Raw genomic sequence first — 26,020 nt, 5'->3', positions numbered from 1 at the left:
AAAGCAGCTGTCATTGTCGCATTTCCGCCCAGTCCTTGTCCTGGATCCCGGCTGCCTCTTACCAAATCGCGACCTCTCGACCCTTTTTCATTTCCACCCCTCTTGACTCTGGCCAGTGGTCTCGTCGCTTTTCCACACTTCATCATCCCCAGATCTCAACGTTTTCTTAGCACACTTCATCTCATCCGCCTTTTTGCGTCTTTTCGTTTGCCAATTGCTCGGAACAACGTTACCTAATGGCGACACTAACTCAACCCTCTTTGCCTGACAGGTTCCAGTCACATGTCGCATTCGACAACCTTCCTTTGGGCGAGGCGACTAAGAACAACACGCTTTCGCTGACGTTGAATGTCCGTCACCGGGGGTACCAAGCGCAACGACGATCGCGCACCTTCATGGTCGGCGTCGATGAGCATGCTTACTCCGACTATGCGTTGCAGTGGCTACTCGACGAGCTAGTCGACGACGGAGATGAGGTTGTCTGTGTGCGCGTTATTGAGAAGGAGCTACGAGCCGCCGAAACGAACAAAATATACCAGGAAGAGGCGAAGAAGGTCATGGATGGCATCCTGAAGCGCAACGGCCTGAACCGAGCCATCAGTATTGTACTGGAGTACGCGAGTGGAAAACTCCATGCGACATTCCAGCGACTGGTGAGTAGAAAGATGTGACGCGGCAGTCTTGGCGCACGGCAGTGGAGTAGGCGCTAATTATTATCATGTCCCAGATCCAAATTCACCAGCCTGCAATGCTCATCGTTGGCACGAGGGGCCGGTCGCTCGGTGGCCTCCAAGGCCTGGTCAATACGCGCAATTCCTTTTCGAAGTACTGTTTGCAGTACTCGCCTGTTCCTGTTGTCGTCGTCCGCCCGACGGAGAAGCGGGAGAAGAAGAAGAATAAGAGAAAGAACGATACGGAACGGCAGACATATGTCAGGATGCTGTCAGCGACAGGCGGAAAACACGAGGCCGACAGCGAGAGAAGCAGCATGTATGAAGTGGAAGTTCACAACACGGCGGACGAAGAGGCACATCAAGTCGCCAAAGCGCTAGGATTGCCTGCGGCATTTGACCCAACTATCAAGCCAGTCGACCTCAATGCTCTTCTGCATCCGAGACACCAATCAGCGCCATCCAATCTCGCACAAACGAGTAGCGCGGGCACGGGTAGATCATCCGCCCCGCCTAGTGCAGCGGGCGACAGCGATGAGGAAGATGACGATGATGAGGACGAGTTCGAGACGTTCTCTGGCGACCAGCTTATCAACTCGTCGCAGATGGACAAGCTCCACAAGATGGAGGCCAACGAGGCGGCAGCCCTCAAGCAACGAAAGTCGAGTTTGGACTCTAGCGCCAGTGGAGTAGATGATGACGAAGACGAGGAGTCCAAAGCCTCGCGACACAGCAGCAACAGCTGATACAGCAGCCCCATGGCTTCGAATGGAGAGGCAGGTAGGGTCACGAACTAGCATGTGTGGGATTAGACGGCGTTTGGTCGATAGCGTGGGCATTTTCAGTTTGCTGGGACGACATATCCCGTAGTTGTGGTGTGTGTGCGGAGACGAAGGGAAGTGTCAAGGGAGGATTGTCTAGGTAGTCGGCGTAGTTGTTAAAACCTCCTGCTCTGCATGGAGCCCGTGGATTGATACCCATAAGAGACTGAAATGATGAAAACTGGCCGAAATTCTATTGCGTTATCCGTACAGCTTCTGGTGGCGTGACGTACATCTTTTTGTGACAGCGTCTGTTGTTCATGGGGCTGTTGAGTCTTGAGTGAGTCTTTGCCTGGTGTCCATTGGCCGCTCCGTCGCATCTTGCGGGGCTGCTCTTGACGAAGGTGGGCGAGTTCCAATGTTCCAGACTTCTGAGGTTCCAAAGTTAACCAGGAGGTACAAAGTGTGGCGCAAGGATATGTGGCTGAAGCTCAAATAAAAAAAAGTCGCCGGAGCTTCAGAGTGGAGAGCTGAGGCCAGGTTGTCGTGTGGCTGAGGCCCCCCCCCCCCCCCCAAGTCCGACACAAAGGTTACGAATCCAACGTCGCCCTTATTTTCTCATCACAGCCGTCGCACTGTAACGGTTGTCCGAAGCCAGCCAACGCATACCAAACAATGTCGAAGACAGCCATGCTAATTCCTCGCTAAGGACACCAGTCTGTTTTCTTCTCTGCCACACCTGCTTTCATCCTACTCAACAATCGAGAAGCAGACATAGGATGAATCTTGCTCTGCTCGGCTACGGATACATATCGCACATGTCCCTTTGCTCGCGCGCAAACGCAGACGACGCCCCACTACCGACGATACCACCACCATCACCACCAACAAGATGCCCTGGTTCTGGTCCACCGCCTCCTGCGACGAGTCCGCTTGCGCCGCCGTAGACCCCAATGCACCGTCGACCGTCGGCCTGCTCTTCTCGCTGCTGCCCTTCCTCCTCACCTTCGCCGCCGTCGCCGTCTTCGCGAGCCAGACCATCTTCCCCAAACTCGCCAGGGTCCACGACGCCCACGATGGGGAAGACCACTACCTCCCCTCCCACGCCCCGCCGAGCCTGCGTCAGGCCCACGCCGAACACGGACAAAAGAGCGCGCGGCGGCGCGTCGCGGCCGCTGTGTTTAGTGTTACGATTGCGCTGGCGACGGTGCTGGGCGAGTTGATACTGAGCGAGATTTCGGATTTGGTGAGCAGGCGCGCGAGGGAGGTCGGGTTGAGGGTTACGGTGCCGACGTTGCTTGTGCTGCTTGTGGGTGTTATTCCGTTTCTCGAGATCCAGAGCGTGGTCTCGGGCGCCGGGTGGAAGTTTCAGCGGAATAATAAGGGGAGGATACCGAGGTTCGCGTGGGCTGTGCAGATGCTCGTTTTCGGGGGGTGGGTGTTTGCGTTTTGGAGCTTGGGCGGGTTGGTTGGGCTTGATAAGACGGCGACGGCGGGCGGCGGGGTGCTGCGCGCTTGTCTGGAGAGGATCGGCGTTATCGGGATCTCGCTGATGGCGATGCTGAGCGGGTTCGCGGCGGTGTCGAGCCCGTGGCATACCCTCGGCGCGGTGTCGGAACGGAGAAAGAGGCCCGTTACGGAGGCGGATGTTTCGAGAAAGGAGGCCGGGCTGGATGCCACCAATGAGATGCTCCTCACGAAACGACACCGGCTTCAGGCGCTGGAGCGGAAGGCGGCCGAGGCGCAGTCGGGCGGGTCTTCGAGTTCGGGGGCCGGCGGCGGCGGGTTCATGGGCAAGATGCTCGGCGCCGTGAGGGGCATGGGCGGCGGCGACGAGGCCGAGATGCGCGCCCTGCGGCTGGAGATTACGGGCCTCGAGACGATGGAGGCGAACTTGCATTCCTCGCTGGGGGTGATGCGCTCGCGCCGGGCAGCGGACGCGCGCGCGGCGACGACGATTGGGAAAGTGCTCGCCGTCCCGCACTACGTCTTTTCGCTGTACTGCCTCTACCGCATCCTGGCGACGACGCTGGCGACGCTGCGGAGGGCGTATTACCCTTCTTCGAGCTTCAGCTCCTCGGACCCGATCAACCGGTTCCTCGGCCTGCTGGCGCGGCACTGGGACCCTTCGCTGGACCAGATTGCATGGGCGCGGCAGATTAGTTTCCTGTTGTCGGGTGTCATGCTCGCGGCGAGCGCCAACAGCGTGCTGCAGACGTTCCACCTGTTCTCCAAGTGGATGCCGGGGTTGCTGTACCAGGCGCAGGCGAACTTGGCGCTCATGATTGGGCAGATCACGGCCGTGTATGTGATTTCGGCGGCGCTGTTGTTGAGGAGCAATTTGCCGCGGGAGATGGGCAGCGCGGTGGGGGATGCGTTGGCGGGCGCGCTGGAGCCGCGGTTTGTGGATTGGTGGTTTGAGGGGTGGTTTTTGGCGAGTTGTGGTGTTACTGGGCTGGGGGTGTGGATTTCGAGGAGGATCGGGAGGGAGGAGTGGGATGAGTTTGGGGCGGAGGAGATGGGTGCCAAGAGGATGTAGGGACGACGGTCTGAAGGTCTGAGGTTGTCTGCCGCTCTAGGTATACCCAGGAATGGGAGGGATGGAGGAAGAGAAGCAGTTGGTATGACTATGAGATATGTTTTGATATTGGGGTGTCTTGACTACGATGAGGAGTTTTGGGCGTGTATTATTATACCTACGGGTTGGGATGTACTAGGACCTTGTACAATCATGATTTCTTCACCTTGATCATTTACCATACACAAGAAGATGCGCTGATGCTTTGCGGGGGGGCTTTAAACTTGTGATGATGTGGGGGTAAAGGAGAGGCTGAAAGATATGAAACAGGCGAGTAGATGGATATACACCTTTGGGTGTGTACGCTATGATACGAGGACAAGTCTCCAGAAACTTGCTCACAAATCTCGCTTGTGTGATCGTGGAAAGAGGATCAGACATCATCTCAGAAAGTAAGAAAGCAAAATATGAGAAAAAGAATGGACCGATCGAGGGTTCGAACATGGACCCCGAAATAGATGGGAGTCTTCACCATGTAACCGGGGCCTCTACAGCCCTACCCCTCGACCAAGTGGTCCGGTGTTTGTTGTTGAATCATGAGGACATGAGGTCATGAATAAAGGCTAGAGGATGATTCGATCTGATATTGGGTTAGGTATGTAAGGTGAGTGCTCAGAAGTACGCACACGAATATATTTTCAAACGACCTCGGTATATACCACAAAACCTCAGCTGTATACCTTAGCTACTCCTTTTCGCTATTCTCCTTCCATCTCAAAGACTCCCCCCATCATACCCCCATATCCCTCCTCCAAGCAGCCTTCACCTCGTCCACCATACCCTCCTTGGTCAAAACCTCAACCGCAACACCAGCCAGCCCCTTTCCAACGCGCAAACTCCTCTCAAACGCAACCTTCGTCCCCGCCGCCTCCGCAAACTCTGGGTTATGCGGGCCCTGACCTCCCTTCCCAGGCGGAATCGCGAAGCCGACGCTGAGGGAGGGCATGGCGTAGCTGATATCCCCCTGATCCGTACTCGCCATCGTCCGCCCGCGAATCTCATCCACGTCTTCGTCCGTCGGGATCGGAGCGTCGTTGTCACCGTCTCCGTCGCCGCCAGAGCCCAGTAACGCGTTGAAGTATCGCGTATACGAACGCCCCAGCACACGATTCGGCACATGGTCTTTATACGCCCCCGTAAACGTAACTTTGAACGTCGCCCCCGTGGCCTCCGCCCCCGCAGCGAAGCATTTCTGCACCTTTTTCAAAAGCTCGGAGAGCCGCGGCTGCGTATCCGACCTCACCACGAAATTCGCCGCCGCGTACGCGTGGATGATGTTTGGCCGCGCGCCGCCGTCGGAGATGTTACACTGGATCACGTCCCCCGGCCTCGTCTGCTGTCTCAGCACAGAAATCGAGGTATACGCCACAACCAGCGCGTCGAGCGCGTTGATGCCGAGCCACGGGTTCGCTGCGGCGTGGGCCTCGCGGCCGAAATATTCGAGGCGGAGGGAGGTGTAGGCCGAGGTGCGCATCAGGGCCGTGGAGGTGACGATGCCAGGGTGGGAGATGAGGTTGATGTCTGGTGCGCGGGAGGGGGAGCCGGTGCCGGGACAGGTGGAGGGGTTGTAGGCGCCGGCTTTGAGGAGGGCGATTTTGCCGCCGCCGCCTTCCTCTGCGGGGGTGCCGTAGAGGATGAGTTTGCCGGGGAGGGCGTGGCGGGCGAGGAGGGTTGAGGTTGCGAGGGCTCCTGTTAGGGAGGCTGTTGCTATTAGGTTGTGGCCGCAGGCGTGGCCTATTCCTGGGAGGCAGTCTGTTGGGAGGTGTTAGTTAGGGAGCAGGAGAAGGAGGAGGAGAGGGGGAGAGGTCTTACCCATCTCGACATTAAACGACACAACTGGTCCCTTCTTTCCGCTTTCCCAGACGGCAACCCAGGCGGTTTTCATGCCGTAGGCTGAGGGGGTGACTTTCCATCCTGGCTGGGTGCGCATAAAGGCCACTAGGGTGTCGTGGGCAATGAACTCGCGGTAGCCGAGTTCCGGGTTATCGTGGATGGTTTTGTTGACGGGCCATAGTGCGTCGGCGAGGTCTGTTACGATGGAGGAGATTTCATCGAGGAAAGGCGGTGGTGGTGGTGATGACGAGGAGGATGGGGAGGATGAGGCTGGGGCTAATGAGCAAGGTGAGGTTGAGGTGCATGTGGGGTGGGTGTCTGCGTGGGAGACGAGAACGAAGTCGTCTTCTGATGAATCCATTTTGAAAGAGTTGATGTGAGTTTCACTGTAGCTGATGAGTATGAGGTCGATCAAGCCGGTGATTGAAGTGCCCCTTGATTGGGGTGAGAGGCGTCGTAGTTGGGTTGAGCCTGCACTGTTCCTGATGGGAGTGAGGTAGGTGAGTGAGTGAGTTCCGGCGAGAGGAGGTTGCGTAGTGAGGGCCGTCTGAAGAGACGGTTCCGAACGGCGGCGTGTCTCCGACCACCGGCCGGGTTTCGATTGATGTTATCTGTACCGAGGCCGCGGATGCCATGCGATGCAAGTTGCCTATTCCAGCTAGCGTATTCGCTGTGTTATGCTTGTCTGGAAGCTGGTCGTTCATAAATCAACGCATTTCACAGTACTTCAGAACAGGTAAGGGACAAGAGGAGAACGAATACGCTCATGTATCGAAGCTATTGCGAGGTACATGAAATCTCGCTCAAATATAGGTGTCTTGGTGTTTCTAATGTACTTGGTGAACTCTGCTTGATTGCATGTCTCAGACGGTCGCGCGACGCCACGGTCGCTTGGTTCTTTGTTATGACTTTGCTTCAGAGAAGCTCATAATAAGACGAGTTTGCTTCCATTAAGTATTGGCAGTTCCGATGCCTCCATCTTAAAGCCCCGAAATTCTCAAACCTCTTTTCAACCGGAATGAGTGCGCAGTTTCCTGCTGACCGCAGAGTTCTTCAACCCACTTCCATGAAACCCAGCAACCTAACCCGGCATCTCTTCATCCCCTGAATCAAGAATCATCTCTGGCCAGTCAACGTCCGTATCATCCTAATCAATTTCGCCGACGTCTCGATCCAGTGCGTGAGCAGGAACGGGGTGATGTAGAAGATTAGGGCGACAAATATGAGGCGGCGCGCCCAAGGAGGGGGCATGAGAAGCGCTAGTATCCTCTCCGCCGGCGATGTTTCCGCGACCTGCGCCTGCTGCGAGGTCTGCGAGGTTTGCGATGCCTCATCTACTTGCGCTCCTGCGGCGGGCGAGGCGACTGGCGTTGACTTTTGCTTGGCCATTTTGGTTGTGGTTGGGGTCTGAGAGAGGTGGTTAGATAGACTCGAAGATCGACCTGCTTGAGCGATGCTAGGGTACACTCACCTTTCTTCGTGAGATTGGATGAATGGGTGATGCGCTCGCTGATCCGCAAACGTGAATGAATTTGGATGAAGACGACGATAAAGACACGCGGTCCTCTTGAGATGAGGCTGACAAGACCAACCGTCTTGCCAAGGCGCTTGGCCGTCTAACGCCTCATGGCTCACCAGTGATGGTCTTTTGGGAGCTTCCTCATTTGGTCTGTTGGGAGGGATTATGCATCGTTGTGCAAACTGGCATGGTGCGCCGGGTAAAGGCGGCGACTGCTTGGAGTCTGGAAGTGGAGGACCGGCTGTTCCCCGCAGGAGATAGCTACCCGTTGGCCGGACCCATGTTCTTATCGACCCGGTGTTATCGGCTGTCTTGGTCCCGTAGTGTGCGCCGGTTGCGCTTTGGATACTCCGTATGGAGAGGTTCAAGTTTTCCGAGGGAAGAAAGCATTACGACCACAAATCAGACACGGACGAAAGGCCGTTGGGAAAAGACGAGCATCTCGCATCTTAAGGTGTATTTCGTAGGGCATACGTTATTAAGTGAGTCTTTTCCAGCAAGGTGGCGAACCAGTGTTCCACTCGAAAGAGTTGAGTTCACATTGGGGCTCAAGCTGCAAAGGGGCGATCAAAGTCCGACGAGACCTTATCCATGTCAGCAGATACATGAACCATTCTGCAACCATTCTGCCGCTGGCATCACACTACGTGAAGGTGAGGGGCTGGCGAGTGGAAGAAATCACCCAAGCGAGATAAGACCATTGGAAAAAATAACATGGAATTGCCGATTGTCGGATCTACCCCGATGAACAGGACCCACACGCTCCAATGACTCCAGCCCGCGGCCTTCGTTCAACGTTCCATTGATAAAAGAAGTCGTGGGCTCCCAAGAACCTCAAAAAGGAGGAGAAAGCTCTTTTTTCCGGATCCTCGTGCCAATACACTATACGACCCAGGAACCTGGGACTCGGTAAACCCACAAGTTCTCTCTAGTCCCTGACAAACTCCCCCTCCTCCTTACAGTGTAAGGCACTCCGCAATGGCACCCACCGAAACCCCGGGCTCCGACCCGGAGAAGCGGGTCCTCGCGGATATCGTCCCCGCCACCACCGGCCCCCTAGATGAAGACGCCATCCCCTCAAAGCACCACATCACCGACGAAACCGGCGCCCTCGCCGCCTCAGCCCTCGACTCCGCGCCCCTCGACGCCGCCGAGTCCCGCTCCATCCTCGCCAAGCTCGACAGGCGCATCCTCCCCTTCCTCTGCATCACCTACGCCCTGCAGTTCATCGACAAGACTTCTTTGGGGTACAGCTCCGTCTACGGCATCATCAAGGACAACAAGCTCGTCGGGCAGCAGTACAGCTGGGCCAGCTCCATCTTTTACTTTGGGTATCTTGTCGCGGAGTACCCCGGCGTCGCCATCCTCCAACGGTTCCCCGTCGCCAAGTTCCTGGGCGTGAATATCGTCCTCTGGGGTATGATTCTCATGACCACTGCGGCGTGTAGTTCCTTTGCGGGGCTGGCGTCGGTTCGGTTCCTGCTGGGTGTCACGGAGGCGACCATATCGCCTGGCTTCGTGGCCGTCACGGGAATGTGGTGGACGAGACAGGAGCAGGCCGGCCGCTCGGCGCTGTGGGTTTCGTTCCTGGGCGTCGGAAGCTTTGTGGGCACGTTGCTCGCGTACGGCATCGGGCACATCACGGGCTCGCTGTCGCCGTGGAAGTACATCTTCCTGATCCTGGGCGCCATGACCGTCGTCTGGGGCGTCGTGTTTACGATTTTCGTGCCGGACGGGCCCGCGAAGGTGACGTGGCTGACGGAGAGGGAGAAGGTCGTTGCTGTGCAGCGCGTGGCGGAGAATCAGACTGGTACGGGACGGAGCAGGACGTTTGTCAAGGCGCAGGTCATTGAAGCGGCGCAAGACCCGGCGGTGATTATTTTGGGGCTAATTTCGTTTGTGAATGCGATTGCTTCGGGAGGGTTGGCGTTTGGGTCGTTGATTATTCAGGGGCTTGGATTCAGTCCCCTCAACACGACGCTTATGAACCTGCCGCTTTCTACCGTGCAGGTTGTCACGCAGCTTGGAGCCGGGTTTTTGAGCAGCAAGATTAAGAGTTCGAGACTGCACGTCGGCACCGTTGCCATGATCCCTCCGGTATGCTGTGGCCGGTCCCACTGGTTGATATTTCGCTGACTTTTGAACCAGATCATCGGAACCTGCCTCATCAACCAGCTCCACGCAGACAACAAATGGGGCCGCCTCGTCGGCGTCTGGCTACTTGGCTCCTACCCCGTCGGCTTCATGGTCATCCTCGGCCTGCTCTCGACCAATATCGCCGGCAGCACGAAGAGATCTGTTGCCTCGGGCTGGGTCTTTGTGTGCTACTGCGTCGGGCAGATTGCCGGCCCGCAGTTCTTCAAGAGCACCGAGGCACCCGCGTACCACAGCGGCATCGTGGCCATGCTGTGCGGGTTTATTCTCAACCTAGTCCTGAACCAGATTCTGCGCTTCATCTATGTGTTGGAGAATAAGAAGCGTGATCGGATGCTGGAGGGTAAGTCTGAGGAGGAGGTCAAGGAGATGCAGAGAGAGGGCGAGGTGCTTGGGTTCGAAGACGTGACGGATAAAGCTAATGTGAGTATGCCTGGTGATTGGATCGATTGCTGAGTGACTTGCTAACTAAGCGTAGCCCATGTTCCGATATGTTCTTTGAATAGGGACGAACAACTAGGCATTAGTGATTGAGGGGATCCCATGTTGAAGTGACGCACAAGGAGACTGCTCGGTGTGATTCATGAGTATTGAAGCTGAGTTTGTCGTAGTCTAATGTCAAAGTCTTCTTGTTTAAATCTTCTGAACGAATTCCATACGGAGAGACTTCTCTGGTACTACTGCGCCCCTCTACCACTTCAACCCAAACTACCAGGGTTAAGAATCTTCCAGTCCGGATGCCGGTAATCCTCTCTCGACTCGTCAAACGGCCCAATGTGAGGCTTCACCAACTCAAACAGCACTCTATATCCTTCACCCCCCAAATGCAGCCCATCCGGCACCAAAACCTCCAGCCCACCCCGCTCACCTCCGGGGCTCCCAAGTGGGAGACTACTCCGACTAAACCCGATCGTCATCTGCTCAGCCCGCCGCATGACGGCGCCGTAGAGGTCGATCGGCACGACGCCGGGCACCTCGGATGCCACGGCGAGCGCCGCGTCCGAGTACGTCTTGCTCACGGCCGCGTTGCGCGACGCCTGGCCGTGGCCCTTTTCGAGATCGCGTTCGAGCATGCGGATCTCGTCGAGGGGAGGGGGGTTCACGAGCAGGATGTTGGGGCTGTGAGCTTGGATGGTGGGGTGGGTGAGGATGGCTTTGAGGTTTTGTTTGTATTGGTCTAGGGCTATTTGCTGGCTGTTTGTGGGGATTGGGAGGCAGGCGTCGTTGGCGCCGAGGAGGATTAGCTGAAAAAAATTAATATCGCTGATGGAGATGTCTGGGAGGCTCAAGGACTGTTTTGACGCACGATGTAGTCTATCTTAGGCGTTGTTGTCGAAGGTGGTGGGAAGAGGTATGGGAGAATTTCTAGAGCGTTGGCCGTGTTGTAGCCTGAGAAGCCTCTATTGATGACATCGAGACGCCTCATACAGACTGCTCGTTGTTTATTTCAGCATTGGACTGCCCGCCAGCTTGAAAATGGATGATGAAAGGCCATCTTACGGTCTTGAAGGGCAGCCTGAAAGGAGAAGCCATCTTGAGGCGTGCAGGACAATTGGAAGAGTGAATCTCCAAAAAGGACGACTTGATTGTAAAGCTGTGTGAGTGAGGCTATGTTAGCATTGCGGGGGCTGGTCGTGAAAGATGAGCATTGTAGTGAGGACTCGCCGGCATATTGGGGTGCTCAGAGCCGGTAGACGGAATCAGCTGTTGAGAGGGAGTGAACAATCACAGATATCAGCCTTTGTGAGGCTATCGTCACTTGAAGCAGACGCTGACCTTGGATGAGGAGGTGAAGCTGATGGGATGCCAAAAGGTGCCCGATTAAGTCGCTCAAGGTTTGTGGGGTAGAAACTCATATCCGTCCATTATGATTGGCCTAGTTGCGTTTGCTTTTTTGTTTGTTTCTTCCAGTGCACAGATTTCTGTACTCATGGCAAACACCACACATGGTTTTGGATTCCTCATTGCTCTTCGCTCCAGTATTGAGGGGGATGTATCACACTGAATGTGAGATTCTGTAGGACAAGAAAATGATCACAAGCACGTTTAATCGGTTGAACAATCAGTAGTTTGAGATGGAAAAAGTATCCCCCAGTCCGGGAAAACGCCACCAGGTGACGTGCAATGCATGGCCTGCATTACTTTGAGCACCTGGGTAGCCGAGCAATTTCTCCCTGACGTTCGGAGGAGGCTCCGAAGCATGGGGCCGACATTTCGGGGCCGAAGCCGAGACCAAGCCCAGTCTTGATCCGCCCTCTCAAGCCAAGCTTTTTGTGAGCCGTACTCCGTATGGATGCCATATATCCCCGTCGCCACTGATTGCGACCATCCGCGCTTGGACTTGCCTAGTTCCCTTATTATTCAACCGACCACGCGAAAGCAGACAATGTGAGTACCACTCTTCACTCATGTCTGGAATCGCGCAAGTTCCAGGGTGAGCTTTCTTGGGCCTAATGGGTTAGGCTGGGGTAATTAGTCAGTTGGACTTGATCCATCCTTCTGCCTGCCGGACCTCTGGGAATGTGGCGTCGCCGCGAAGGTCCAAATAGGACAGTTGATTCATTTCACATTTTCTTAGACAGGAGTAAGCTAGACGGTGGACCCAGCACGTCGGAATTAAAGCCGTTCCCAAGCTTGCCAGGCTCGACCAGACCCTGAAGTAGGCCGGGGAACCGGGAGCGCAATCGGTGTCTTGGAAAAGGAGAAGAATTTCTCCAAATCCTGAATTCTGCTCCTGCTCGAGATGGGGGAAGACTCTGTTGAGACCGCATCTTATGCTGCGGTACGTGGCACCACTCGACTCATCGGCCTCGACTCTCGAATACTCCAAAGAAGCGTATGTGAGATTCAAATCCCTCTAGCCACTAACGGGGAATGGAATTCGTCTGCGGCTTTTTCTATGACTGCCATAAAAATCAACAAGAAAAAGGTACTAGAGAATGATCTTCAACCCAAAACTTCGGGCAGGCACAAGGCTTTAGGGCTGCCAATAAAACCAGTGCGCTAGCTTCCAATAGTCTGGACCTAAGCGTCCGAGCTGCAAGTCATTACATGATGATCTTTGTCTGTGCCTCTCTTTTTCTCCACACGCGCGCGGGGATCTTCATCGAGCTTGGGGCACACAGGAGTCAGGAGCCGGGACATGGAGTGTTTGTCATTAGACTGGTGTTGTCGGTAGGGCTGCCACGCGGCGTAGAAGGTGATCCGATTCCTGGAGGATATGGGAGCACCTGGACATCAACAAGTTGATTGAGAAAGCCAACCCCATTACGTACACAACGAGCAAAGGACGGGCTGCTTTATCCCAATGTTTTTGGAACCAAGTCAAGAGGAGCAAGTTCAAGAAGCCTTCGAGGCTAGCCCCGCCCGGTAGAAAGAAAGATTGAAGCGTGCCATTTGTCCGGGTCGACGCCCAGCGGCCGCCTTGTAGTCATTCTTTTGCAATGTGGGAGAGTCGAATGCGGCCGCGAAATTCTAGATTTCTAGATGTGGTCTAAGCACAGCCTAGGCTGGCAAGACTGGGCGTCACATCGAGAGCTAGCCCCCCTTATGATTGCATGATCTTCGGGTTTTCTGGAGGATTGCGTGACGCCCCATGTGTGGCGTCGACCCAAAACACATGGTTCGGACTGCCTAGTGCTGATCCCGTCGCGCCTTGTCGAAGATGCATCCGGCTGTCTGAGACACACTGTTTCTTTGACACCTTTTTCGCGGAGCCGCCCCGTAGCGTTATTACGCTGACAAGGTGAATGGTGTGCCCCTGAGAAGAGAAAAAAAAAACATTTCTCCAAGCTATGTGACAATGAAGGATAGCGCTGCGTGTTTGCTTGGCGAGGGGAGGTTTAATAGTATCAGCCATGGCCACTTCCCATGGAATAACCTTTGAACTACCAATCGTCGACTGATCTTCAAGGGCGCTCTCAAGACTTACGGCCGAGGGGAAGGTTTTGAGGCCTTTTGCCTATGTCTCTCGACGACAATATCCAAAATCGCTAGGAAACGCCCGAGACAGGAACGGAGATTCTATCACGATGAGGATCCCACCCATCGATGTGCTCATCCATTGGCCGCGGCCAAACTACATCAACCCGGAGAATCGGGGGCCGGGGCTGCTCATCATCGAGATGGTCTTTTTGGGCATCGCCATGATATGCCTCTGCCTGCGGATGTACATCAGGATTGTCAAGATTCGACAGACCTGGTGGGATGACTGGCTTATGGTTGCTGGCATGGTATTCTGCATTGGCGTCACGATTTGCGTCATTCTCGGTACGGCTCGCCCTCATATGAAGCTGTTCAAGGGAATGTCAAAGGCAATAAGGAACCTTTAGGCTAACAATCTGCGAGCAGCCACTGAATTATACGGCTGGAACCTGCATGTATGGGATGTTCCGCTGTCACTGATCAAGCAAAGCCGACAGGTACATTTTCTTTTCGGCGTGATCTTGACTTTAGAGGCGTAACTCTAACGGTTGATTTATGGTAGATCTCCATGGCTGCGCAGACCCTTTTCCTGTTCGCCTCCGGCTTGTCCAAGCTCTCGATTCTTGCCAGCTATCTGAGGCTCGCGGCACCGGGGACATGGTTCCAACGGCTTACTTGGGTGACTGGCGGTCTTGTCTTCACCCTCGTCTGGGTCTTTCTCATTGTGCTCTGGACGCAGTGCATGTAAGCAAACACTCTCACCCTGGACCCAACCAGATAGCAAAAAGACTGACAGACACTCCGACTACAGGCCGATATGGCACTACTGGACCCTCTTCGCCGACTGGGGAAACTGCATCCCCGAATGGCCGCCACTAGCAGGTCAAGGCATCACAAACGTCCTCACCGATGTCGCCGTGTACCTCCTCCCGATGCCGACCCTCTTCCGCCTCCAGATGCCCCTCAATCAGCGCATCAGCCTCATCATCCTCTTTGGCCTCGGCACCGTCGTCGTGCTCGCGGGCATCATGCGAACGTACTGGGTCATCCGCGTCGAAGTTTTGTATGTGGAGGACCCTTCTTACGACCTGACATGGGACGGCTTCAACATCTGGGTGTGGACCGCGCTCGAGGCGAATCTGGCGATTGTGTGCGGGTGCGCGCCGACGCTGAGGAGGCTGTTCACGGGTGGAGGTAAGGATCAGACGCCAAAGGTGCATAGTTCGATTCAGACGATTGGGAGCTCGGGGATGAAGAGGAAGAAGCATCGGTCGTTAGGTACGGGGGTGGGGCGGGAGGATGACATTGAGGAGCATGGATTGACGATGTTTGAGTCGAGGGGGACGGCTTCGGGGAATAAGTCGGTGGAGATTCATGAGCATACGCATTCAAGTCATTCATGAGGAGCAGAGCATGATGGCATTACCACCCTAGGCTTGACCTAGTCCAGGTTCAAGGTCTATTATTTCTTAATTGCAAAAAGTTCTCAACGAATTCATGAAGACCATAGATCGCCTATGACTAAGTACGGGGCTGCGCATGACTGAACAATCTGAGTATCAGCAACCCTGGAGAGCTTCCCTTGAACCACCAACTACACACTTCTTTGAGGATCTTCCACCTGAACAACTTCAAGAGGCTGCGCGCTGTATTGGACCGTGTATCTCCATCGATGGCGTAGTGTAAGATCTCAACGTCGTCCAAGTTCTTGAACCGCCCAGCCATCAGCGCGGCACAACTCTGGCAGACTCGTTCTTATTAGCTCGTCGAGACAGTCTTCTACGCGCGAGACCGTCAAACTCTCCAAGTTCTCGGGGTTTAATTCGTCAAGGTTATTGATAGTAATTCCCCCGCAGTAATTTCCCCACCCTGAGATCGAAGGTGTGACTGACAGCGGTCCGTAGAGCAGGATGAAGAGGTGACGGAGGTGTTCGAGACGAACATCCCTTGGAATTCGGAAGGAAAACGTTTCGTGAACGGGCAAGAAGGGGCACGATGTTGATTATGGTTGTGAATTGGCGAGCTCCGGTTCTCGATCGACCCGAGACGGGTGATTGGGTGTTTGGTTTCGGTATAAAAGCTATGTTCAGTTTCGTTGGTCTTGAACGCTGGAAGGGCGGATTTCTATGGATGGATTAGACTGACGTTGAGGCTGGTCAAAATGGGGAGGTACCTTAGTCGAGGAGGAGGTGGGCAGTGAATGTAGAAATGCGGTCTTGCGGTCCGCATTCTAAGGTAAACGATAATTGTTCTAGTTGAGAAAGACAACGAGGCGGTTTGCGGCGTTGGTAGTCCATTCTTCGTCAAGGCTATTCATCCGACCAGTTCATGTCTGTAGTTACGTCGTTGTGAACGTCTACACGCATGCATAACCTGTTCGCAATATCCAAACCTTTCAGAGTGGCAGCGATGTCCTTCTCTATATCTTTCAAGCTCTACCCAGGTAGCGGGTGATGACGAAAGAGTCGTTCAGGGACTCGAATGTCCAACAAAAGACACAGGTCTGGGAAGACTGCTGCAGGTAACATGTCGTAGTAGCACGAGCAGAGTTCGTGGCCCGCCATCGAGTGCATGGCTCTGCACGTCCGCATCAGTCAAGCAAGGGGTGCACCACACGCGAGGACTTCGGCCAGCTTTGGTCTTTGCATGACGCCGCTGCTGTAGATGGAGAAATAATACCAGCGCAAGTGTTCTGAGGACGCGTCTTGCGTCGGTGCTGCTAGGTGTTGACATATCTCTAGGAGCACTTCTGACGGCAGATTGAGGATCTCGATTTTCGGCATGGCTTTGGTGGTTCGTGGTTCACGTCGTTGTGTTAGAAGGGAAATCAGCAAGGAAGAGCTTGATGCATGTTAGTATGGAGTGAAGTGAAGTGTTCAAGTTTTGAGCAAGGAGTTTAGGTACCATCCCGATGGAGTCTCTTCTATATCTCTCGACGAAATAGGAAGCCTTGAGCTTCCATGTCTACCCATCTTCGTCCATATTGAAGGCAGAGAGATGCCTGGGCTTCTTTAACCCACCAGCCATCGCTCTGGACGACCATGACGGAGAAGGTGGAAGACGAAAGATTGCGAGTCCCTTACTGCAAATGTGACGCGGGGAGGAGAATGTGTCGCTGAAAGAGATGAGTCTAGACACGTTGAAGAAAACACTGTTTTAATGAGACACTTCTTTCGCAGACCATGGAGAGAAGTTTCCAGCGAGCGCTTTGACTACATTATTCTTGCAGGCCTCGACTTGGCCATTCCACAGCAAGCTTCTAAATCTCCTGGTCTGTCAGCCGTTTTCGGGCTATCCAGATGAGATGGATGAGCATCGTGCAGAGACCAATCATTGCATCGATAGTTCGATACCCGTTTGGTTCTAAGTTCAAGGCCAACTTAGAGTTTCTCCAACTTTAGTTCAGACGAGTGGCGTGTGCATAAGTCAAAAGCCGTCAACGCAGAAGAGCCAAAAGCGTAAGGTCAAAAAGTCAAACAAAGGTGCCCGAAGCTGATAAAAATGATCAAAACCACCAAAAGAAATGCCCGAAGAATGACTTGGTCAATCGCGGTGAGGATTTGAGCCTCACGCGGGGGTCGAACCCGCAACCTTGAGATTAAGAGTCTCACGCTCTACCGATTGAGCTAGCAAGGCGGGTCTTGGATTTTTGATTGTTGAGGACCGTCTCGAAATTGTGGGCTATGTTTGAAAAGGCTGTAGAGGGTAGTGGGCAGCGAATATCGCGGTTACGACTCGCGACGTCTAGGCTCCAACGTCTGGTGACAAAAGTCGAGATATCCCGCCGGCTATCCAGAGACAGCAAGGGGCTTGTTTCTATATGTACTTTTGGGTTTTCCCAATACCCATGCCAAGCCATTTTTGGCGTTAGACCGGTCGGTAAATGATATCTGGAATTGTCTCAAACATAGTGACGCTTGTGGCTTCGGCATGTTGACAAATTGCATTCCTTCCAACTCCCTCTTTGATGACTTGTACACTTGCAGCACAATCCATCAGTGTGCTTACGCAGTTACGAGCTGACGGATTCTTGCGAAAGGACGCAGGATTCGACCGTGGGAAATGGTTTCTCCTTTGTTTTGATTCTTTGGAAATTAATCGGGATGCAAAGGTGGCCTTTGCTCGAGTTTCTCTCTCACGTAATTCGCCTGCCTGGGCAGACTAAACCGGCTGCTGGGATCTTATTCATCAAAGTGCGAAGTTGCCTCGGCTCACCAGCCATTTCATTTACCAATTTCCGACACCGACACCACTCGGGTCAACCGAGAAACACAGACCAATGGTCCCCGGTGTGTCAAGTATTTTGAGAAGATGGGATTCGCGAGGATTGGACTATTTTGGGGGGTGTGTGAGTCGGCGATTGAAGCTCAGATCGGCGGGTTTAGCTTAGGTCTTTTTTCATGTGGTTTCTTACCGAGCACTCCTATTTTGGAGGGGAGAGGCGCGCAGCTTGCGAGATACGCTATATCTATGGGCTACAGGCACAAAAACCGACCCTTGTCTGTTGTTTTCACAGCTGGTGCGAATGTCTATGGCTGAGCTTATTGGGTCAATTCTTTTGATTGGAGTGAAACATTCCCCAATGCTGATCCCATTCTATCAAGTTCCAAAGGCCGTTTTTTTCCTACTGTGTACCGAGTATGGCGGATCATCTGTAACTAGTCACGGTGTCACCCGAGACTAGACAAGACATGCCAGGTTTACGGCAGTTTCTCTGTCAGAGAAGAAACGATATTTCGACAAATGTTTCAAAAGGGAGGCGCTTGGGAAGTCATCTGCCGATGATCCGTCGCATTTGACGGCCCCTCCTACCTAGTCTCCCCTCTTCCCTGACAAGCCTGAAGCCCCCTCCCATCATCCATGAGTTTAGGCATGTTTGGTGTTCGGAAACGTGGTGTCTTCGCGAAATAGCTCGCCGGCACAGGCAACGCCGCCCAACGCCGCAACGCACCGGTGGACGGGTGGACGGGGGGGCCAGGGTTGGTTGCGCAGAATGCGAGCATTGTTTCTGCATTCATCTCCTTTTTCCATTGTCTCGGTTTAGAAACGTCTCATTGGTCAGCTGTCAGACGTAGCTGAAGCCCGACACCATGAAGCATGAGCCATTGACAGGGCCTAGAATCCAGACGAATCCAGAGACGCTAGTTGCTCATGTCATTATCCGAGCCCTAACAATTTAGCTCGTGACAATCAAATCGTCTGATTTGTTAGGCGGACGGCAACGGGCGGAGGTATTCGGTTCCCCCCAAAGTGTCGATGTCAAGATTCGAGTATCTGTACTTGACTCTCTCTATAACTTAGATGAGTAGAAAGAGTGAGATGATGATGAAGAAGAGTTATCCGTAGAAATACGGCACAGTAAGGGGCACAAGAGATAATTATGAACAAAAGTCCTTTTTGCATAATCGTCATCATCCCACCCCCGTCCAACAGACACAACTTGAACATGGCACAGCCGCGCTCGCATTCCCTTCTTGGGCCATCAATCTCATCAACACCCGACGGTACACTACACGCCCCCCTCCCTCCCCCCGGTCTTCTCGACGCCAAGTCCAAGTGACCAAAAAAATTAGCGCCGTGTTGGATCGGCCATAGGAAGCACAGGCGTACCAGGTCCTCCTCAGGTGACAACTGCAGCTGTGCAGGGGAGGGGAGAAGCCCGAAGAGTTCAATTTGGTAAAGAAACGCATCTTGTTGGTGGTGCGGCGGTGGTGGCCGCGGCGGCCCCCAAATTTGCACCCAAATTTGACCCAAATTGAGGACAAGTCACAAGCAGAGAAGAGCCAAAAAGAATACTTTGTAGGTAGTCGACTGGACGCAGGGAGAGACAGGGGAACAAGAGTGACACCGCAACCCGCGCCGCCCACCCACGCCGCGCACTGCGCCTGCGCCTGTGCCTGTGCCTTGCGCGTAGGAAGCAGAACGGTGAAGCAGAACCAGAACCAGAATTACCTAGGTAGGTAAGAAACCAGACCATGCCAGACCAGGCAGTGCCGCAGGCAGGAATTTGCTGCTCAGTCACCTTTTAGTCGAGGGGGAGAGGGGCCGGAGGGCGGAGGGGAAGGGGGCGGGCAGACAAAAAGAGAAGAAGAAGAACGAGGAGGAGAACAAGAAAGAGGCAGAGGAGAGGAAAAACTAAGCAGGTAGCCTATAGACAGAGAGAGGCAGACAAGACAGACACGAACCAATCTCACCCATCCTTCAGCCTCGGCCAGTTGCGTCCTTGCGACCTGCATCTTGCGTCTAGTCTGCCTGGCCTCATCGGCGCGGCTGATTTTCTGCCCCTCCGAAACTTGAAACGCAACAACTTGCTGCTCTCTTGGTTTTTTTCTCTGTCCCTTATCCTTTTTTCCTTCTAGATCTTCAGAAGAGAGTAGCCTTGCCTCCCGTCACCGTCGTTCTCCTCCTCCTCTTTTTTTCCCGCCAGGCCCCCAGCCGCAGCCGCAGCCTCCGGGTCTTCGGAAACTTCCTGTACCACACGCACACACACACACACACCCAAATCCCGCACGCATTTGCCGCGCGCTGTCGAACGTGCTTTGTGCGGGTACTCGGACCTGGGTCCGGGTTTTTTTTTTTTACCTTCTCAACCTTCCCGCCTGTCAGCTGGAGCAAGCACACGCGGGACGGTAGAGTCCAGACCAGAGCAGAGCAAAGCGGAACAGGCATAATGACACGGAAGGGCCAGCCAAAGGTTCGCACAGGCTGTTTAACTTGCAAGTGAGTTTCTTTTCTCGTACTATATTTCCTCTTTTTTCACTTTGACTTTTTCTTTCTTGATCGGCGATCTGAAGGGTGGCTGCTGCGCGGCGCTGCCTTGGCTTCAGCCCGAAATCCCAGCCTCGGGCGGAACGTGTTATATCCCTCAAAAAGTCGGATGACTTCCGGCCGGTCTCCGGACTGTCTCCGGGGCTGGAGTTTTCAACCGGGGTCGGCTGCCGAGACGAGACTGGACGAGCGCCCCCGTCTCCGGCTGCGTATGTACGGTGGTATACATGTATATGGTGTGTGTAAGGTGTGCCGTACCGTGTGCGCGCGTTGTAGAATGTGTTGTATGTGAGAGTGTGTGATGTGCGTGTGTGACCAAGCGGCCACCGGGCCTCACCCTCCGTCTCCGTCTCCGTTCCCACATTCACAATCCCGTCCTCAAGAAGAAAAAGGAACACCTCCCTCCCTCCGTCATTCAGTCATTTTCGCCATTCTTACTTCTCTCTCTTCTCCCATTCAAATAGGTCACGCAAGGTAAAGTGCGATGAAGCAAAACCGGCGTGCGCGCGCTGCACCAGCACCGGCCGCAAATGCGAGGGCTACGCCGTCGTCGTCCCCAGCAACCGGGCCATCGCCCGCGCCCGCTCGCGCACCACGAGGCTGAGAGACGCGCTCGCGCAGGCCAGGGCGGGCTGGGAATTCGAATCGGACCAGGCCACCGTGGAGTACTTTGCCCGGGACGTCGCCCCCAACCTGCCGCAGAACTTTGAAAACAAGTTCTGGTCCGACCTCGTGCCGCGCCTGAGTAAGTCGGAGCCCGCCGTGAGGCATGCCATGGCTGCCATTGGCAGTCTTTTCCCGCAGCGAGGACCCCCGAGTAACTCGATCCAAGGAGCGACGATAAAGTCGGCGACGACGACAGCGGCGACGGCAACGACTGCCGATGGAGGGAGAGGGAATCCGCAGGCCGACGAGCATTATGGCAAGGCGTTGCGGTTGATGGCCAACAAGGTCGCGCCGGAGAGGGGGTTTGAGGATGTCCAGACGACGTTAGGAACAACTACCACCACTAGGACGACTTCGACGACGACGACGACGATACGAAACGACAGTAGCAGGTCCTTCGGATCACCCAGCAACCGTTCATCCCCGAGCCTGTCCTCCGCCGGACCGTCATCAGCAATCCAATCCCCGGCAGCTATGACGCCAGGCATCTCGAGCATACCAGAGCTCGCAGAACCAGACCGGCAAGACACCCTCACGCCGACGAACCCCTTCACATCACCCCAAAGCCAAGCCGGCGGCGACGACCCCGACGACGACATGACGCAACCAAACGATGTGGACGTCGTCCTCTCCTGCTGCATCCTCTTCATCGCCACGGAATTCCTCCGCAAGAGCTTCGACGCCGCCATGCAGCACCTCGCCAGCGGCATCAACATCCTCAACAACGTAGACTACGACGAGCTGGAACAAGACACCCTCGACGAAATCGTCCCGAAATTCCACCGCCTCAGCATCATCCAGCTCTGCTACTACGACAAACCGGGCTTCCCCTCACTCAACCTCCAACACGGCGGCGGCACCGGCGGCGGCGGCGTAGGAAGCCTCGGCGGGCTGGGATCCAGGTACAACCTTGGCCCCTTTGACAAGAGCAGTAGCATCTACCTCCCCAAACGCGCCGTCGACCCGATCCTCCTCGACGCCATCCGCTACATCCGCTCCGCCGACCCCGGATCGCAGACCGACTCCCGCCTCGCCTCAAAGGGCCCCGTCATGTCCGAGGAGCAAAAACACATCTGCGTCTCGCTCGACCGCTGGCACGCCGCCTTCCTCGCCTTTGTCGAGAACCCCCGCAAAGACGCCGACGGCGACCGTCCCCTGCCGAAGCATCAGGGTCTCATCTGCGCCGAGACGGAGATGAAGTACCAGGCGGCCAAGATCTGCATCAGCGTCTGCCGGTCCCACGACGAGTCTGTGTACGACTGCTTCAAGGAGAATTTCGCGCGCATCGTCGTTCTCGCGCGGTTGATCCTTGACAGCTGCCCGGACGTGCCACCCGAGACGCCGGACGATTTCCAATTCGATTTTAAACCGAGTTTCCTCTCCCTTGTCGAGTTTGTAATTGTTAAATGCCGCTGGCTCGATATACGGTACCAGGCGTGGCTCATTGCGTGGGAACTCGCCATGGGAAGGCGGGAGCCCGTGACGCTGGGCGAGGGACATGAGCTGCACTACATCGGGAAGCGGATGATTGAGCGGGAACACAACGTCAGCATCGAGGAGGTGACGAGGCAGAACGCCAGCCTGTTTTCGTTGCCGGCCGAGGAGATGCGTGTCAAGGACTACCTTAGCGATGCCCGGTTCGCGGATTTGGTCCAGACGGACGGCAAAAAGGATACATCATCGTCGGCAGCCGCGGTACAGGTCCCGTACACCCAACGTCTGCTGCTGCGCTGCGGCAGCTGTGAATTGGATCAGCTTGCCGGCTGGATGGAGGGCTACGAGTTTTCAGGGAGGGAGCAGTGAAAGAGGGACGAGTCATGGGTTTGAAAAGAGTTCATGTTCGTGTTTCCCGCCGGTCCGAGAGGGCAAAGCGCAATGGCATCCCTCCCTTTCCCACCTTATTCTTCTTCTCTTCTTTTTTGCATATTATTACCATGAGCGTGGACTGCCCTGCTTCGATCATAGCGACGAGGATTAAGATTTTAGAAGACCCTACTTGGCCCAAGACTATAGGCATTTGTATCGTATCTGCTCGCTGGCGCGGAAACATGCTCGAGAAAAAACGACCGTTCTGGGTCAAAGTGTTAAATTGGCGCCATCACTGTTGGCATCAACAGATATTGACCTTACCTTACTCTACTTTATTCAACAAAATCACAAGCCACAAACCGGTCATTTTCAAACTCATCATCTCGTAATTCTTTGTTTCCAGCCATGACCAGTTTCTTTGTCCGCGCGCTTCAAGGTCAAAGAGGGCAGAGAACCGATGCGTTTGTTCACGTCAATAAGAACAAATAGCAGTATGTCAATCAACAAGGTTGACGGTACAGGTTCCATGACTCGAGTTGATCTACATTGCCACACTCTATACAATGAGCACATCCACTTCAAAACGAAGATCACTTGCCCAGTGGGGAGAAACAAGTGGAAACAGGGACTTATTGTCGGCCTCGGTCGCGCCTCCGCGACTCGATGCGCTGGAGAGAAGTGTGCTCTGGGCTCTCAACCGACAAGTCTATCCTGAGATTCTCTCTCAATAGAAGTCTTGGACCATTACATCTCGTACAGCGTCTGTAAACGCACCATTTGTAATAGACTTCCCAGTCCCGCTCTCCCTCCCGCCTCCCCCCTCGTCTCGAGCGACATCGTAGTATCCTTGCGAAGCATAGCCCATCACTCCAGATCCAGCCGTCCGACTCGACATGATTGGCTCGACCCCGGGTTCTTTACCGCCTTCCCATCGAATCGGGTAATTGATGTAAAGACACAATGACTCGGCGAGTACTTGGAATCCCAGGTAATAGAGGGAGGGGATAAATCCGGGGAGCCGGAGTTGCCACTTCTCCAACTCCGGGGGGCGCGGGAAGCTGTGGGTTCCTGGCCTCTGCTGGCCTGCGGCGTTGCTTGCTTCTCGAACTTTTCCAAAGTCTTGGCATCCCTACGTGACATGACGTTGATGAGATGCTCGTTTACCGTGCAACACTTCAACCTACTTTTGAGGGTTTGCTCGTGAGCAGCAACTGGGAGGCAAGTTGACTAAGAGATACGGCTTCTTGGCGACTCCTAACCCGCACTCACTCCAGGCTCCTGGCGATTCGGCCGCGATTGCCTAAGACTCTGTACTCGAGATTGCTTTTTTTTTTAAGCCATGTTGAATCAAGTTCATTTTGACACGGCTGCTTCTCAGTTGCTGATTATGACTTCATGGTGTAGATTCAAAGAGACTGCTCATCATCAGCCATCACCACCTTGGAACAAAGGACAGTGTTTTTTTGGTCAAGTTCAGCAGAAATCGGGGAATCGCGAAGACGGATTGTAACTCATCACGAACCGAACCGAGAGTTCATGCGATCAACGGGTATGCGGCAGGGAGATGCTGCCCCAAAGGGGGAATACAACGAGTCAGTTAATTCATATTCAACTGTATTGAGGGGTGAATTGAGAGTGGGTGAAGCTCGGATGAGTCCCGTCTCATTCATACGTGAGTTGAGATAAGCTTTTCGAGTCTGAACTTTATTACTCTTTCTTACGACACAAAGTTGCGTAAACCAGGGGTGCTCCTCTCCTATACCACCCAGATCATCTTTTATCCCATCCTTTTCGCTCGTTGAGCAGTGGTCATATCACCCGGTCCCATGGCTTCTCAGGCCACTTTCTTGGCCACGGATCGTGGATGATGTTTCCCACACCAGGTGGAATTTCTAGGCGAGCGCCTGTGACAGAACTCTTCTTTCTCTCTGTGAAGGCCTAATCTCACGTACTTCTCAGAGATGGTGCAGTATTCGTGGTCTGGAGGAAACCAGTCTCGGATATGTCTCTGTAGTTCACAGCGCTCGAGCCCACACTTTGCGCAGCAGGAGGGTGGTCGCGGCTGCGGATGGGATATCGGTTGCTCGTTTGCCAGCGTGGCATCGTCCGTAGGGTCAGTCACAGTCATCGCCGTTGTTGCGTCGATGGACCTGAAGGCCGACAAAGCGGATGATGATCTCCGTGCCCATTCTCGGTGGTCCGGCCTCGGACGTCTCGTGGCGAGCTGGACAGTGCCATGTCGTCGTCGATGAAGGGTATAGAAGTAGCGGCTTGCCAACCCGAGACACGTACTATCGATGGGGTCGAGAAAGTCGATGATGCTGTGGTGGAGTTCAGGTGGTAAGTCAGTGATTGTGAGCGTTTGCTGAGCTTCTTCTACACGTCGGGTGAATTGCTTTCTGAAATTCAGTTCTGCTGGCGAACGGAGTGGACTTGTTACTTGTTGGTGTTGCAAGCAAACGCGAGATTTGCGAGTCGTGAGAGAAAGATGCCTGTTTTGTGTTGGACGAGCAGAGCGAGTGAGGCGTTGGAGCATCGGATATGAGCGTGATAATGAGATGAGTGGACGAACTTTGAGGAGTTCCATCTTGTCGTTCATGTCCATCGTGAGGTCTCGAGCTTCCTTGAGCTTCCGTTTTCTTTTCTTTTCAAAGATGTGTTTGCTTCGTGTACTGAGGTCTACTAAATGAAACGTCTCGCAATAACCAAGCATGTGAGTTCGGGTAAGTGTGTTATAGAGGAATTCCGTCGCTGCTTAGCCCAGAGATTGCAAGCAGGCTGTCACCTCTCACCACCTCATATGCATCCGACTGGACCATTCGGAGATGGCTAAACCCCGCATCATGAGCCTCCTTACCCGCGCAACAGGGCGAGCGCTACAAACGAGGCAACATCAGCACGACCCAATGACAGTCGGAATCACGATGTGTAACATATCATCACATGTCGTGATTCTTGAGCCACTGAGCCCCCTTGTGCCGAGAAGAGGAGATCGCCTGGGGAATGAAACATGAGAAAGGCTGAGGTCCTGCCTCGTGACCACCATCGTGAGAAAGCCTCGTTTGTGATACGTGGAATGCGGCTGTATCCCCGAATGGGGTAATCTGTCATACATGAGCCTATTTCCCCCAGAATCGTAATGGGTGCGCCACCTCGGATGCATGGAAGACATGACGAACCTTGTCTCACCACACCATACAAGTTCACGATCGGTCTGAACCGGCACAGCCTCAGAGCCACACGCCACACAGCCTTGGCAATGATCACCAAGTTGTCCTCAACACCACTGACCGCTCCGTGGCTGGAGACAAGTCTAATTTCCACGCGGAATAGCTAG

The 26,020-nt window shown here is 54.4% G+C and overlaps 12 protein-coding genes across 12 annotated transcripts; 6 read left to right on the top strand and 6 right to left on the bottom strand.

Annotated features, from left to right (window-relative positions):
• Positions 1 to 236: 236 nt before the first annotated feature.
• On the top strand, positions 237 to 1,417 carry CCOS01_01856 (universal stress protein family; the record flags this gene model as incomplete). The annotated part of the gene is made up of 2 exons (XM_060450049.1): positions 237 to 653; positions 728 to 1,417. 2 exons carry the CDS (start codon positions 237 to 239, stop codon positions 1,415 to 1,417), a joined length of 1,107 nt encoding a protein of 368 aa, XP_060318699.1.
• Positions 1,418 to 2,324: 907 nt separating this feature from the next.
• CCOS01_01855 (uncharacterized protein) lies at positions 2,325 to 3,971 on the top strand (the record flags this gene model as incomplete). Its single annotated transcript, XM_060450048.1, has 1 exon — positions 2,325 to 3,971. The coding sequence occupies one exon, from the start codon at positions 2,325 to 2,327 to the stop codon at positions 3,969 to 3,971; it is 1,647 nt and encodes a 548-aa protein (XP_060318698.1).
• A 769-nt stretch (positions 3,972 to 4,740) lies between these two features.
• Positions 4,741 to 6,204, bottom strand: CCOS01_01854 (amidohydrolase; the record flags this gene model as incomplete). Its single annotated transcript, XM_060450047.1, has 2 exons — positions 4,741 to 5,762; positions 5,823 to 6,204. The coding sequence occupies 2 exons, from the start codon at positions 6,202 to 6,204 to the stop codon at positions 4,741 to 4,743; spliced, it is 1,404 nt and encodes a 467-aa protein (XP_060318697.1).
• Positions 6,205 to 6,959: 755 nt separating this feature from the next.
• On the bottom strand, positions 6,960 to 7,232 carry CCOS01_01853 (uncharacterized protein; the record flags this gene model as incomplete). The annotated part of the gene is made up of 1 exon (XM_060450046.1): positions 6,960 to 7,232. One exon carries the CDS (start codon positions 7,230 to 7,232, stop codon positions 6,960 to 6,962), a length of 273 nt encoding a protein of 90 aa, XP_060318696.1.
• Positions 7,233 to 7,549: 317 nt separating this feature from the next.
• Positions 7,550 to 8,110, top strand: CCOS01_01852 (uncharacterized protein; the record flags this gene model as incomplete). Its single annotated transcript, XM_060450045.1, has 1 exon — positions 7,550 to 8,110. One exon carries the CDS (start codon positions 7,550 to 7,552, stop codon positions 8,108 to 8,110), a length of 561 nt encoding a protein of 186 aa, XP_060318695.1.
• Positions 8,111 to 8,340: 230 nt separating this feature from the next.
• On the top strand, positions 8,341 to 10,018 carry CCOS01_01851 (major facilitator superfamily transporter; the record flags this gene model as incomplete). The annotated part of the gene is made up of 3 exons (XM_060450044.1): positions 8,341 to 9,459; positions 9,511 to 9,939; positions 9,995 to 10,018. The coding sequence occupies 3 exons, from the start codon at positions 8,341 to 8,343 to the stop codon at positions 10,016 to 10,018; spliced, it is 1,572 nt and encodes a 523-aa protein (XP_060318694.1).
• Positions 10,019 to 10,214: 196 nt separating this feature from the next.
• CCOS01_01850 (GDSL-like Lipase/Acylhydrolase) lies at positions 10,215 to 10,942 on the bottom strand (the record flags this gene model as incomplete). The annotated part of the gene is made up of 2 exons (XM_060450043.1): positions 10,215 to 10,760; positions 10,823 to 10,942. The coding sequence occupies 2 exons, from the start codon at positions 10,940 to 10,942 to the stop codon at positions 10,215 to 10,217; spliced, it is 666 nt and encodes a 221-aa protein (XP_060318693.1).
• Positions 10,943 to 13,547: 2,605 nt separating this feature from the next.
• CCOS01_01849 (uncharacterized protein) lies at positions 13,548 to 15,121 on the top strand (the record flags this gene model as incomplete). Its single annotated transcript, XM_060450042.1, has 5 exons — positions 13,548 to 13,785; positions 13,867 to 13,937; positions 14,003 to 14,184; positions 14,252 to 14,800; positions 15,004 to 15,121. 5 exons carry the CDS (start codon positions 13,548 to 13,550, stop codon positions 15,119 to 15,121), a joined length of 1,158 nt encoding a protein of 385 aa, XP_060318692.1.
• Positions 15,122 to 15,272: 151 nt separating this feature from the next.
• On the bottom strand, positions 15,273 to 15,669 carry CCOS01_01848 (uncharacterized protein; the record flags this gene model as incomplete). The annotated part of the gene is made up of 2 exons (XM_060450041.1): positions 15,273 to 15,564; positions 15,614 to 15,669. The coding sequence occupies 2 exons, from the start codon at positions 15,667 to 15,669 to the stop codon at positions 15,273 to 15,275; spliced, it is 348 nt and encodes a 115-aa protein (XP_060318691.1).
• Positions 15,670 to 18,851: 3,182 nt separating this feature from the next.
• Positions 18,852 to 19,130, bottom strand: CCOS01_01847 (uncharacterized protein; the record flags this gene model as incomplete). The annotated part of the gene is made up of 2 exons (XM_060450040.1): positions 18,852 to 18,976; positions 19,031 to 19,130. 2 exons carry the CDS (start codon positions 19,128 to 19,130, stop codon positions 18,852 to 18,854), a joined length of 225 nt encoding a protein of 74 aa, XP_060318690.1.
• A 980-nt stretch (positions 19,131 to 20,110) lies between these two features.
• CCOS01_01846 (uncharacterized protein) lies at positions 20,111 to 22,677 on the top strand (the record flags this gene model as incomplete). Its single annotated transcript, XM_060450039.1, has 3 exons — positions 20,111 to 20,160; positions 20,235 to 20,417; positions 20,673 to 22,677. 3 exons carry the CDS (start codon positions 20,111 to 20,113, stop codon positions 22,675 to 22,677), a joined length of 2,238 nt encoding a protein of 745 aa, XP_060318689.1.
• A 1,840-nt stretch (positions 22,678 to 24,517) lies between these two features.
• On the bottom strand, positions 24,518 to 25,288 carry CCOS01_01845 (uncharacterized protein; the record flags this gene model as incomplete). Its single annotated transcript, XM_060450038.1, has 1 exon — positions 24,518 to 25,288. One exon carries the CDS (start codon positions 25,286 to 25,288, stop codon positions 24,518 to 24,520), a length of 771 nt encoding a protein of 256 aa, XP_060318688.1.
• Between the last annotated feature and the right edge of the window lie 732 nt (positions 25,289 to 26,020).

Source organism: Colletotrichum costaricense (genome assembly GCF_030867565.1).
Source record: "Colletotrichum costaricense strain IMI 309622 chromosome Unknown Scaffold_2.1, whole genome shotgun sequence".
In the NCBI taxonomy this organism is placed as follows: Eukaryota; Fungi; Ascomycota; class Sordariomycetes; order Glomerellales; family Glomerellaceae; genus Colletotrichum; species Colletotrichum costaricense.
This window is presented reverse-complemented; position numbering and strand designations above follow the sequence as displayed.